Below are 14817 nucleotides of genomic sequence, written 5' to 3' on the forward strand. Positions count from 1 at the left end.
CTTTAAGATTTTTATCCATTTATTTGATAGAGAGAGAGTGAGAGAACCCAAGTAGGGGGAGTAGCAGAGGGAGAAGAAGAAGGAGGCTCCTCGCTGAGCAGGGAGCCTGACATAGGGCTCAATCCCAGGACTCTGGGATCATGACCTGAGCTGAAGGCAGACGCTTAACCGACTGCCTTCAAAATTCAATTTTAAATTAAGGAAGTCCTACTAAAGACTATCAATATGTAATTATGCATAGAAAGTAGGATTTATACAGTTCTTAAATTAACTTCTTATGTATAGTTTATATCATTTTATTAAAAAATGAATAACTGAAAATTACCATTTAGTAGTAAGTAATTTATTTTATGGAAGATGAATAATTTAAAGCATATTTGTCATTTAAATAATTAAATGCTTATTTGAAACATTAACTTACTAATAAAAAAATGGAGACATATTTGAAAACATCCAACTTAGTTGAGTTAATCCACTATAGCTATTTGCAGATGTTTTCCCACACATATGGTCAGCTGCCTGAGGTAGTGCTGTGCAGTACAGTCAACTCTCAATTATCTGTGTTAATGGGACACAACAGAGCATGGATAATCCTAAAACAAAGTACTTTATACAGTACCTTCTTGATATCTGTTGTGGCTTGTGTATGTGCTTGAATCCATGAAGGAAATGTGAGAATGGGTCTCAGGCTTGCAAGGGAGCTGGGAGCCAGTATGACTATCTCAAGGTGATAGGTGTTTTAGAGGCCTTGGGTTTGGCACTGCATAGCTGAGGTGTCTTGGGGGGAGCCTGCAGCATGTGAGATCAGACTTGACAGTCGCAATGAGAAGGATAGAGAAACAAATTGATAAGGATCTGTTAATAATAAGAGTAGTCCACACAGTTGCAGTGATATTACTTGGTGTGTTTTTGGTTAACAGGTAGCAAAAAACAATGGTGTTTATTAGAAGTGTACTTGCATTAGTTTTGGTAGTCTTTGCTTTTTAAACACATTCTTTACTTGCCACAGGTAAGTGCTATTATTGAGACCTTTACTAAATAAGAATAAATTTATTGTCATGTAACTAGTTAGTTACTTCAGAAGTCCAGGACAAATTTGGAATACTTTTTACTTACTATTAAAATTCTTCCTAAATATCAATGTTGAACTTGTACTTCCAAAATTTAACTTCAATGCATTCTAGTTTTGTAATGTCAAAGAATATTATGAAGGCAAATGCAGTGGTGATTAGTGAAAGCTATGAATTTAAGAAAAACAGAGTAGCCATATTTTTTAATTAAAAACATCATAGGAGCTTTACAAAAATTCTTTTAAAACTGACAGTTGGCTGTGAGTTGATGAGTGCTGAAGCTCGATGTTAGGTATATATAGAGAGGGGAGTGTTCATTCTATTACTCTATCTAGTTTGAATATGATTTTCCCCAAAAGAAAGCTTTGAAAATTTGAAGTAGGTGATTGCTGAAAATTTCAGAATGTTATGGATCAAATTTTCTCCTCCTTTGTTTTCGGTTATTATTCAGACTCCAGATAAAACCATAGCTATTTTCTGAATGTATATTTGATTTTTGTTCACAAGAACTCCTACATTCAACCTAGTATGGTAGTAGGATGGTAGGAATACAAATTATGCTCTTTGATTTTCTTAACCATTTATTACTTTTATTAATGTAGATGTTTTTAAAAAGCTAATGACACCAAATATCTGTACTTAGCCAGTCACTAGAGACATTAATCTCTTAAGTCAACTCTTGTAACAAGTTTGGAAACAATGAGTGCATAATGTAAGGACAAGTGAATTTATTCTTTCCTCTACATCATTGGTTTTCAAGCAAGGAGTTATTCCCCCCATGGGGACATTTGGCAATGTCAGACACTTTTGGTTATCACAACTTGGTTTGGGGGAGTGCTACAGGTCTACTGGGATACTTCTTCACATCATACAATACTCGGTACAGCCTCCCACAACAAAAAATTATCAAAATGTCAGGAGTGTTGCTGTTGAGAAACCCTGCTCTAGTTTTTCTAAGATGTAGGAATTCTTTTAGAGTAGACAACTAGGAATATTATATAACCAAACTAAAATCTTTTGATTTTCCATGGATGTATGCTGTTAAGAATTATGTTTTAAACATGCCTTCAGTTTTTACTGAGAATTTATAAAAGAAGCAACATTTTTCTCTTCAAAATTCCTCCAACCAATTCCTTTTAAAGTTTAGTGCTGGGAAAATTGTCCTTCCTGATGAAGGGTTATGTTTTCTTGTAACTCACTGCACTTTGCCTTCCCTCGCAAGAAGCTGCTATTTTCCTTTGCTATATTGGTTTTTGTTTTATCCTTAGTGTAATGATCTGCGGGTTTGGGCTGTGTGTTTGTGTGCATATAAAGTGAACAAAAAAGTAGTATGTAAGTGCCTCCAGTTCCCAGGCTTGATTGGGTGTTTTCAGTGCTTTTTAAAAAAAGTCTCAATTTTTTTCAGACAGTTAAAAAATATGTGCTTACTATAAAATGTAACCATATATTAATGCAGATATGGAAAGTTGCTTCCCCATTTTTGTTCTCCAGAAATTTATTAATATTTTCACCACAAAAATTTGAAACTGAATTTTAATTTGCAGTAAACTTAGAATTCTATGGGTGGTTGGGTTTGCATTCTTATGGTTTCTTTTTTTTTTTAAGATTTTATTTATTTATTTGTCAGAGAGAGAGAACACAAGCAGAGGGAGAAGCAGCCTCCCTGTTGAGCAGGGAGCATGAGAGCCTAATGTGGGACTCGATCCCAGGACCCTGGGATCATGACCTGAGTCGAAGGCAGACGCTTAACCAGCTGAGCCACCCAGGCGTCCCTTATGGTTTCATTTTTGAATAGGATAATTACATTTCTAAAAACTGGAATAGAAACTGTCTCAAGAAGATTACATTCTCTGATAAATTTTCTCTTATTGATATGGTGAAGACCAGTTATAAAAAAAAGGTATCCAAAAAAGTACCATATTTTCTTTGGTTTTTGTTTATTTTGAAGCATACTTAATACATATGAAATCTTCCTAGCCCATGTTTTGAATGATTCAGGATGACTCATTAAAAATTATTCAAAATGAGATTTTTATTTCTCTGAAGTTAAAAGTAAGTAAATACCAATATTATCACTAATATATAAATTTCTTTTTTTCTGTTACAGTAGCTCTCCCAAGTAGTTGGAAAGAAAAGCAGATTTTGTAATTTTTACTTAACATGCTCAGAAAAAGCTCAAAGATTATTTTTGCCTTAAAAAGAAATATTTAAAATGATAAGGTTACTACCTTGGCCAGGCTTTGATTTGATGCTTCATTTAGATACTAGTTGTGAAGCTTATGGATACTGTTGCTTTTAAGATCTTTTGGTTGAAATAGGAGGCTTCGGATTTGTTTCAAGTTCCCTTCATACCTTGAGTAGTTTAGAGGAATAATCAGCTTTCAGATTTCTTTCTTTGTTTTTTAAATGTTATTTATTTTTTATTTTTTTAATATTTTATTTATTTATTTGACAGAGAGAGACACAGCGAGAGAGGGAACACAAGCAGGGGGAGTGGGAGAAGGAGAAACAGGCTTCCCGCTGAGCAGGGAGCCCAATGCGGGGCTCGATCCCAGGACCCTGGGATCATGACCTGAGCTGCAGGCAGACACTTAACGACTAAGCCACCCAGGCATCCCGACTATTTTTATACTTTTATATTTATATTTTGTATTTATATTTTAGGGCTCTTTTTTTTTTTGTAAATAAAAAGGCATTTGAACACCAATGGAAATTATACTAACAGGTTATTTTACAATGTAACCAAATTAATACCTGGGGCTTTCTTTATCATTGTGTTAGTTTAAATATTAACGGAGGGGAAAAAATTAGCATTCTTTAACCCACAGGTTGGCACACTTCTGTAAGGGCCCAGCTAAGAGATACTTGAGGCTTTGCAGGCCATGCAGTCTTTGTTTTAACTACTCATCTCTGCCCTTGTAGTGTGAAAATATGTAAGCAAGTAGAATAGCTATGGTCCAATAAAATTTTATTTATGGAAACTTGGAGTTTGCATAAATATGGAAATTTGAAGTCTGTCTAATTTTCACATGTCATGACATTATTTTTCTTCTTTTTAAAAACCGTGAAAACATGTAAACACTACTCCTGGGTTGTAAAAAACAAAACAAAACAAAAAACCACTTCAGGTTGTTAAAAACAGGTTGTGGACCAGATTTGGTCTGCCAGCCATGATTTGCCAACCCTTGTTTTAGCGTAAGAATGGAGAAAGCCAGTAGGTCCAAAAAGGACAAAATTTAGCAGTTGGGGTTAAGTATATGAATAATGATATTAAATCTATAAGCATTTATATTTTGATTTTTCTGGGCAATAGAGCTATACATTTTTGTGTTGTGTTTATATTATATTTTGCAGACCGTTGATATTCATAAAGAGAAAGTTGCAAGAAGAGAGATCGGTATTTTGACTACCAATAAAAACACTTCAAGGACACATAAGATTATTGCTCCAGCCAATCTTGAACGACCAGTTCGTTATATTAGAAAACCTATTGACTATACAATTCTAGATGATATTGGACATGGAGTAAAGGTAAGTATAATTTTTGTCAACCTTTTAAAAACAATAGTCCATAATGGAACTAACTCTTTAGAAAATTAAGCTTTTGTTTTTTCTTTCCTGGAGGCCCAAGTTTTGGCCCAGTTGTGGTTCTGAAGATTCCTTGCTGCTGCAACTATTTTATCCTTCTTGCTGCTTCTTAGTGCTGTTTTCAAGTTTTAAATAGTCATCTTTAAATGAATTGCGTTTATGTAACCAGTTATGAGACTACCTCATATAGATCGGGCACATAAGTGTGGTATAATTTTTCTAATCTTTTAATGATTTAATATGACTGATTAAAAAATTACTCAGCATGTTCTTAAAGTATCTACCTTATCTCAAACATTTATCAACAAAACTTTGGCATTTTCAGAAAGAACATGTATAAACAACCATGTGCTTTGAAACGTTCTAAAATAATTTTACCTTAACATTTTGGGTGAGAATAGTGTAGATGAAAGTAGTATGTGAATTAATATTTCCACTGCTTTTGAGTATGTAGCCATTATATATTTTGGCTATTTTTTTTTAAATGTATTAGAGTGTCTGCTGTATATGTATAGTGCCATGATCAAAACTGAGGTGCATATAAATTTCATTTACATTGGTATTTATACTTGAGAAACTATTTGGAGCTTCAGCTAAGTATTAAGTTAAAGCTTTCACCTTAATCAGTGATTTGAAAGGCAATGACTTATCAAATGTGACTTTGAATAAATATTTACATACGTGAGAAACTGTATAGTTTATACAGTTGATGTATGTCTATATAAGCAAATTTAAACTAAAAAAATACCCTATTACTATGGCTAGAAATCAGTTAAATGTAAATTTAATGTAGGTCTGGGTAAAAGAAAATATACAGTGTAAGTTTTTTAAAATTTTTTTTCTTAGAATTTTGATATAAGCACTATTTGGAATTTGATATTTAATTTTATAAAATACTTAAAATTTTATAATTTTGAGGTTTATTCAAGGCTAATAACTGCTAATAGAAAATTTTAGGGTAATGCCAGAATCTAATTACAAAAGGCACTTAGATGTATAAAACATAATATTTGTGCTTGTCCACTTATATAATAAACACATGATTTCCTTCCCACTCCAGTTCTTTCTTAATTCAAGTAAAATGTTCTTTTGGGACTCTAGTCTTTCTTGTTATTTGGACTTTTAGTGTTTAGGGATCACTGTTTGAAGAAATCTTTAATAAAGTTAAGTTTTTGAATAAAACAATGTCATATAATTTCATCAAAAAAACCCTCCTGTTCATGACACATTCTGCTTTGACCACTCTTTCTATGATCTACTGAAACATTATTTTTTAATGCTGAATGCTTAACTTGTTTTTTCTTTGTTTTTTTCCTTTCTCTTCACATCCTGAAGTTCCAACTAACCTTTCAATGCTTTTTTCCCTTACCTCTTTTATTTGCTCCATTTATGCATTAAGTGGTTGCTTAGATTTAAGGTAAGAGATTCCAGGGCTGGATTTCCATTCTTTATTCTTATGTAGAGTATTACATATGGGGAGTGAAGAGATATTTGGCACTTGGCCTTCTAAAATCAACAAATAATTCCTCTTTTTAATTTTAAAAAAATTTTTGTCATGCAACTCTGTGGTGTGTTTTCATGTTCTGTGAGGGCAGATTTTTTGTCTGTTTTGTTCACCTGTCCTGTGTGCCTAAAACAGTGCCTGATGCATACACTAGGTGCTTAATAAATGTTTTTTATTCAAAAATGCTTATTTTGCAATGTTAATATATTTTGTGAAACTAAAATATAAGTTGCCCTATCATAAAATGTCTTTATGAAGTAAAATTAGATGGACTTTTGTAAATGTAGAATTTATTTTATGGATTGGAGGGCCAATTATTGTGCTTTATTTAACCCTCCCCCTGTGTAATAGCCTTTTTATTCTATAAATGGTGTGCTTTATTATACATCTTGTGGCCGGTATGTCATTATCTCTTGACTCTTATTCAATGTAAAGAAATTGAGAAGTGGAAAATATTCTGTGTTAGTTTTTTTTAAGTTGCAGTATCATGTATTTTGCAAAAAGCAAAATTAGTTTCTCTTTTTGAAATTGCTATATAAGATATATATCTCAGTATAAACTCACTCTAAGAGTTTTACTAGCTGAGTATTATATCAAAACATTACAAGTTCATGAGTGTTTAACAAAATACACATTAAGAATTAGAGAAGTAAGTTTTAGTAACACTTGAGGGTTTGTTTTTCACATTTTAGTATTTTGGAGAATTAATGGTAAAAGACATTCAAGTGTATTCAAGAAGCGTTTAAATAGAAGGTTACTAAAATTATTTCACCAAACTGAGCATGTATTTCCTTTTTGTTCTTATTTTCTTAGCTGAACTTTATAATTTCTTTTCAAATACATTTTCTTTCCAAAACCCTGTTATTTGCCATGTCTTCAGTATAGAAAGTGTTAACAAGAAGATAACTGAGATCTGAATCATTAGCTACTGATACTAACTATGGCCACAGACATTTCAACAGATCCTGGTAGAGAGATGTGACTAGAGGAGTCAAGCAAATAAACTTATTGCTGAGTAGAATGTTGGGTCCAAGCCCTCAGTTTTGGTGAGTGGGGCATGTGGAATTGTGAGGATATTCCTTCTGCATTAAATACAAAGAACTAGACCCAAAGCAGTGTGTGACTACCTTGGCTCTTTTCCTGTAAATACTATATTCAAATTTTAGCTATTGATGTGTTTTCTCCAAAGTGATAAAAGTGCACAGAAAGATTACCTGAAGGAAAAACACAGAAATGGACCAATTCTTTTCCCCTTTTAGACCAGCTTGCTTAAGCTACTATCCCATATTTCCTCCAAACTCTACAATGATTCCTTCTTGACCTTCCTGGATTCAGGATCTGTTCCAGGTGGGAGATAGACCAAAATGAGTAGGAAATGAGAGAAGCCCCTAGAAAGCAAGGAAATACCACACTTGTATTAGATTCCTTAATGTCTTTGCTGTGTGTACCAGAAAGCTCCACTCGTGAGTACTGTGGCTCTATGTAGGTGTTTCTGCAATATCTGGGTAGGGTTGCCTGGTAAGAAGAGTACCCTGAATTCATCCTAGAAGCTAGAATGCACCAGTGCTGTGTCTTTTCTTTCTTCCTGTCCTCCTTGTGAATGTCTGTCTTCTCTGTAAACTTGTAGCACATGGTTAATAATTTTAAGTGAACCAGAACAAAGTAGAGTGAAAAAAATGTTCAGCGTAGGGGGCCTGGGTGGCTCAGTCATTAAGCATCTGCCTTCAGCTCAGGTCGTGATCCCAGGGTCCTGGGAATCGAGCCCCACATCAGGCTCCCTGCTGGGCAGGAAGCCTGCTTCTCCCTCTCCCACTCCCCCTGCTTGTGTTCCTGCTCTCGCTGTCTCTCTCTCTCTCTCTCTCTCTCTCTCAAATAAATAAAATCTTAAAAAAAATGTTCAGCATGTAACAAATCATTTCTCTTTTTATTCTGGTATTGAAATATGAGTGGTTTTGGAAGGGTTATTAATGGAATAATTTAATACATTAAAGTAGAAAATAGAATTAAAGAGGAAATGTTATAGTTGGAAGGGACTGCAGATAATAAACTAGTTCAGTGGTTTCCAACTGATCTTGGAGACCTGTGGATTATATCAAGTGCCCTAGAGGTCTCCTGATGTTTGTTGGTAGGATTATCTGCTACTTCGATTTCCTCAGTTCTCCATGAACTCTATGTTTGCACTTGTTGCTGTCAGACTTTTGATGCCTCTCAGACAGACTCTAAACAAAGATCACCCTTGGAGGCCATACACATGGAATTTGACTTAGAAGAATCCTCCATACTAAAAGTTGAATTTTTAACATTTTATATAGCATGTTCTCATGGTGGTTCATGGTCCTTTTCATCTGAAATTTAGGTTATTTTTTCCTTTAGTTGACTGGGGAGAACAAGTTGTAGAGTTTAATTCATAAGAACTTTGAAAACAATGTGGTGATATTTTTACAACAAAAGGCATAAAAAGCTAAAGGGTGGAATGCCATATTGGAAGTGTTTTCATATGTACCTGAGGCCATAGAAAGATGGAATTTACCTTGAACTGGGATACCTTTCTTTGAAATGGATTTTTCTTTTGAAAGCAGTGAAATTGTCCCTCATGAAGCTAAGCTTTAGTACTTTTTAAATAAGTATATTAATCAAAAATAGTAAGGACTACTAATCTGTTAGTGTAGTATTTATTTCAGTTGAATATGTTGTGCAAGCAGATTCTAAAGGAGGGGTTAAGGATTTGTTTTACAATTAACACACTAAGAATATAACACTTCTGAAAATTTTGCTTGGGATCTTTAAGATCCTTAACCCTGTGTAAAAAATGGCTTTAGTTTTTCACTCGAGTGTGTTCTTTAACAAGTGTTGTTATTCTCTACAGAAGGATGATAAATTGCTTCTCACATTTCCAGCTTTCACGTGCAGCTCAGGGGTCACTCTTGAGCATTTATCTGACACATCATTTGGAGGGAAAACTCCAAAGCAGCAACCCTTGGGAGACCCATCTGGTTTTGCCTATTCCAGTCTTAAGCCACCAATTCTATTTTGGCGAAGGCCGGTTGTCAGAAAGTATTTTTAAAATCAAACAGATTTGCTCATCTTTATTCCTCTTGTCCTTCTTTCTTTACCTCTCTTCCCCCTTATTCCTACTCTTTTATTCCCTTATATCTGTATCGGATTATTTCAGGACTCTTAGTACCTTGGGCTTTTTGTCTTTCTCTTACTAAAAACTTTACCTCTTCTGAATTCATAGTCGAACTCCAGATTACAGCTTTGATTTCCCTCCAAAGATCTCCTGGTCCTTTTCCTGTCAGCCCTGGGAATTGAAGTAGGAACATACGTCCTCTGAGGAGAGGGATGGAGCCTCTAGGAAGCCCAAGAACTCTGTCCTGGCCGGGGCCATGGGGACTAACACTGGACAGTGAATGAAGGCCCAGAGGTGCCTGACCACAGCCTCCGCCCGTCCTCACTACTCCACGTCCAGATACAGACTCTACGTAGTGCTCTTCTCTCTGTGTATTGAAATCCTGCTCTTTTTTTTTTTTCTTTTTAAACAACAGTCCAGCTTAGATTTTTCTCTAAACCTTTCTGTAGTTTTTCCTTCTCATATTGATATTTCTTTTTTGGAGATTTCTATATAATTTGTAGACATTCTTTTTTGCTTAAAACACAGGAGTCTTATTCCACAATACTCTAAGTTCCTTAAAAGCAGAGGAATCATTTTATAGGCCTTTGTGTCCCGTTCTACCCCACCAAATGTCTCCCTTAGTTTTCATATTTCTTTTCCCTTGTACCTAGTAGTCTGGTAGGTGAGTGGTTGAGAAATGAAGGATATACCACAGATACCATTTTAGAATGTGTCTGCCACTGTTTTATCATAGCAGGTCATATGTCAGTGGGAGATTTCTTCATAGCAGAAGTGACGTCCTTTGTGAACTTAGAGATACCTGGCCAGCCAGCTTTATAAAAAATACTGAAGTTCACAGGGTACTGGAAAGCACTGAGTTTTATAATGAACATTATATTATGATATATCAAGGTTCAAGGAGGTATTGAATGTACCAAAAAAGCATATGAAGCAAGAAAGGTAGGAGCATTGTAGAAAAAAATATTAAGGCATAAGAATGGGCCTGATGCTTGGTGCTAGTTTGTAGCGATCTCCAAAGCCTCGGAAATAGGACCACTCTTTGAACATAAAGGAACTTTTCTACCTCCAGTTTTATCTGCATTCCTTAGTCACAGGCCAGTGGCAAAGTATTTGAGCTTTATCACTTAAATGAAATATTTCTTCTGCTTTGAGGGGTTTTTATTGGTAGGAAAAGAAGCGGGGGGAATGTTTCCTAAGGAATGTTCCTCCTTATACTTAAAACCTGCTTTACTTAGCTCTGAATAATGACTTTCCCCTTTATGGAAACAAAAAATACCCACATAATTGAATGATTGTTGTAGTCAGCCACCAAACTTCATTCTGATTCCCAAATAAGACTTTGGAAAGTATGATGAGCAATCCCACTCGTGGTTCAGGACCATTAACTACATGTTTATATGCCAGATGATAGTTCGGTTTCTGTTTACAATTTGTTTTAAAGTTTCATGTGGAATTGCTGTTATAAAGTGGGTTTTATTTATTCCGAGTTCCTGGTGTGTTCTCTCTTTCTCTGTCTCTGTCTCTTGGTCTCTCTCCCTTGAGGTCCCCTTCACCATACACACAATTTAGTCCTGTGTTTTGCTGCTTGTGAGGAAATGTTGTCTCCCCATAAACTTCCCTCAAAATAGTGTTTAAGACCATGGCAGCTATCCAGTAAATTTTTTTGTCAAATGATTTTATATTTGAAATATACTTTCTTAAGTTTAATTATAATACAGATCCTACCTATGATAAACAAATTAAGTTTTATTTGGCAGTTATTCCTGTTCTTTTTCCTTTTCCTCAAATTAGGTGGCAATATTTATATTCTTTTTTTTTTAAGATTTATTTATTTGTGAGAGAGAGAGAGCACAAACAGGAGTGGGAGCAGAGGGAAAGGCAGAGAGAGGGGGAGAGAAGCAGACTCCCTACTGAGTGCGGAGTCCCACAAGCCCATGACCCTGAGAGATCATGGGTCCTGAGCCGAAATCAAGAGTGGGATGCTCAACTGCTCCACCTAGGTGCCCCCCAGTATTCATATTCTGCATAGCATATTTATTGTTTTACTTAGCATAGAAGCATTTTTCACAAAGGAAAACCACCTTGAAGAAATATTGAAAAACTCTTTTAGCTTAATATAAGGGTACAGTATCAGTGATGTATAAAATTAGATTTTTTGGACATTCTGCAGGGCCTCTTTGGTTTCTTCACGGATTTAAGTTACTTATCCAAACCCCATAACCAAGCAGATACAATCATTTGATGATCCTACAGATCATAAAATGTATCAAGTTTTGTTTATGGAAATGTCCATCAGATTTTAATTTATAGATTGTTTATTTTATATTTTTTAATTGTTTAAAAGATTTCTAGAAGATACTGCAATTTAAATAAAAACACCTCAGATACCAAAACATTGAATCAAAGTTGGAAAGCTGTTTTCAAGTATTTTAGCTATTCCATGTATAGAATAAAATTCTCTTTTACTTTTTCTGTCCCTGCTCCTTTTCCTTCCTGTTTCTAGCAAATTGATGTAGTTTAGTGTTGGCTCACCTACTTCTCCCTCGTCACTTAAAGTAACTTTGGGTTTCATGTTGTTTAAGGTTGAGCTTAAAGGACTTTGGTTACTACTATAAAAAATCTTCTGGTATCATAAATGAAGATTACAGTGTGAAAAGCTACTGGTTATTCGTCATATTACTCCTAAAATTTTCCCTAAATGTGGATTGATTTTTTTCCAAAACTTTTTCTGGCATTTTCATTTTAAGATACGATTAGCATACCCTCTGCTTATTAATGAGGGGGAGAACAAGGAGAAGTTAATTTTTATTCTTACTTGATAACTGGTTTGTTTTGTATTTGTTTAAAAGTAACAATAAAAGGATTTCAGATAAATGCTTCACTTTAAAAATATTGACATCTGAAAGGTATCATTTGTCATTAAAGATTGTTTTAACATCACACACAACTTGTTCACTGGGCTATTCATTTGAAGAGTTTGTTTCTGGATATATTATTTCTTGCCTATTCAGATAACAAGTAGTATTTTAGGAGTTTTAAAAATTTCATTTAAGCCAGAGTTACTTTTGACAGCTTCAATACTCTGTATACGATTATGATTTGTTTTCTTAAAATTTATATTTTGAAATTACAATTATAAATGTATTCTGATTTCAATGGTGTCCTGTCTTGCAGTTTCATTTTATAATTTGAATACTCCAGACATACTCTTATTAGAAAAGTTAAGATCCCACCCCCTTTTGTTTTTTGAAGTGTTTGGCAATCCAGAATATTAGGGGCTTAAAATAGGGTCAGGTATGAACCTATATGTTGACCATTTACTCTGACCCATTGGTAATCTCAAATAATTTGAGATTGCATTTGAACTATATTTGTGAATGACTTCTCTTACCCCTTTAAGACATCCAGATTTCTAGAGCTTTCTGTATAAGTTCTGATACACTTCTTTGGTGCCATCAGTTGTTCCCAGATTACACTACTCTCCTACCTTTGCATTTTCAGTTAGAGATAGAATAGTGAGGAGTAACGGCCCAGCTCTGATTTAGGACTCTGTTACATCTTTCCCATAATCTTTATTTTGGGCCTGAGTGGGTCTAATTCCCAGTGAAACTAGGACATTGCCAGTGGCCCCTGTATTGCTCATAATTGAATGGGATACCTCAGCCCTAACTTTCTAGTTCAGAGGTTTAGGAACATGCCTTAACTTCTGGCAGGTTTCAGGCGGGTGATTCCTTAATAAGAGAACATTAAAGAAATCTGAATTGTAAGGCTGATCCACTATTTTAAAAATTGAAAATTTTTTTCGGTGTATCATACAGTTTAACTATTTTATATTCTCTAGTTACAATGGATCAAAACTATACTGCATATTTTACTGGGAAATGTGTATTTTTTTATAATATACTTGCCATCTAAAAAAGGAATTGTTTAAAGGCATTGTTTTTGAGTTTCTCTTTATTAAAACTAAAGTTCTTATAGTTATCCTATTGAATTTCAATTAAATATAGTATCAAATAATCTAACCAGTGATCTGTTGGTGTGATGGCCTAATGGCAAATACAGTCTTTGCATATAATTATGTTTACAATCATTTGAAAATCTCATGTTAGGAAGAGTCCTTTGAGTACAACTGTAGAATAACAGTAGAGTAGAAATTGCATATGAAATGCATGGCCTCTAATTTCTTTTTCCTCTTTAAACCTTACCCTCCTTTGTTAAATAGCATAACATTATTTCCCACAAGTGATATTTTGTTTCACTACATACAAGTTTTGATTGTTCCTCAACATTTTTTTAGGTGAGTACCCAGAATATGAAGATGGGTGGGCTGCCACGTACGACACCTCCAACTCAGAAACCCCCCAGTCCCCCCATGTCAGGGAAAGGGACACTTGGGTAAGTATGTAACTAAGTAATAATTGAAAACCATTTCATGTAGTGTTGAAAACTAAACACTACATACATTTAAACTATTTTTTAATATTTGAAACAAGAACATTTTCTCCCTAAGATTAACTTTTTTGTGTGTGTAACTTTCCCCTTTTCTGGGAAACCCCTTTATACTTTAAAAAGATTTTGTTTAAATGTTATTTTTCTAATGAATTTTAAATTTGAGGTAAAATCCTAGTCCAAGTTCATGATTTATTATAAATTGCACTCTAATTTCAGAAAATTTTTAGAGTATTTCATATTACATTTGACTATGCTTATTTACACGATTCTTGTGAAGAACACTGTGTAGATTACAAAATTCTGTATATTCTTTGTTGTTATGAGAATATCGAGCTTAATTTAGTCCAGCAGAAGTGAGCTCTGGATTTGACTTCTGGCAGAAATGGCCAATTAATGTAAAAGCGTCTAACATTTTTCTTCTGTAGCATCATAGTACAAAAATTTGGTTTATTGTGGCACCTGGCTGGCTCAGTCAGAAGAGCATGCAACTCTTGATCTCAGGGTTGTGAGTTCCAGCCCCACGTTGGGTGTAGAGATTACTTAAATAAAGAAATCTTAAAAAAATTTTATCATGGAGATTTGTGATCAGTCTGGACATAATATATCCCAGAAGCCAGATGACTAAAACTGTGGTCCAGCTCTGCTCCTGCTCTTTTGTCTTGCATAGTCAGCCTCTTCGCAATTCAGTTTTTTCATCTGTAAAAGGGGGTAATAATTGTCCTCTATTAACTTTTCAGAGTCATTGTACCACAAATTGGATTTTTAAAAAATGTATAAGACAAAATGCTTTGACAACCATTGGCTTTATTACATATGCTTAAAATTTTTTTAATTGGCAATGTTGTTTTTGGCCCCCTCACCAAAAAAAAAAAAGAGAAAGAAAATGACAGAAAACCTAATTAATCACCATGGGTCAGGGCGGAACAAAGATGAGTTAGGACATAAAAGAGGATAGTGTTGGAAGAAGAGTTACAGTTAGGACAGTGGGAAATAAAAGAATAAAAATGAATTCCAGCCAGAAATAAGATGATTTTATTTGGGGACAACAAAACAAATTCTGCTTAGATTAG

General features: G+C 34.4%; 1 protein-coding gene across 31 annotated transcripts in view; it reads left to right on the forward strand.

The window, feature by feature from the left end:
• Positions 1-14817, forward strand: part of ABI2 (abl interactor 2) — a 165092-nt gene that overhangs the window by 68820 nt on the left and 81455 nt on the right. For 18 of the 31 annotated variants that reach the window (XM_027589793.2, XM_027589791.2, XM_027589785.2 and 15 more), the window contains 3 exons: positions 4425-4601; positions 6058-6075; positions 13593-13690. In XM_027589793.2, the coding sequence (XP_027445594.2) occupies positions 4425-4601; positions 6058-6075; positions 13593-13690 (293 nt within the window). The remainder of the gene's footprint in view (positions 1-4424; positions 4602-6057; positions 6076-13592; positions 13691-14817) is intronic. The other 13 variants (XM_027589789.2, XM_035726626.1, XM_035726634.1 and 10 more) reach the window with 1 other exon arrangement.

Source organism: Zalophus californianus, chromosome 3 (genome assembly GCF_009762305.2).
Source record: "Zalophus californianus isolate mZalCal1 chromosome 3, mZalCal1.pri.v2, whole genome shotgun sequence".
Taxonomy (NCBI): domain Eukaryota; kingdom Metazoa; phylum Chordata; class Mammalia; order Carnivora; family Otariidae; genus Zalophus; species Zalophus californianus.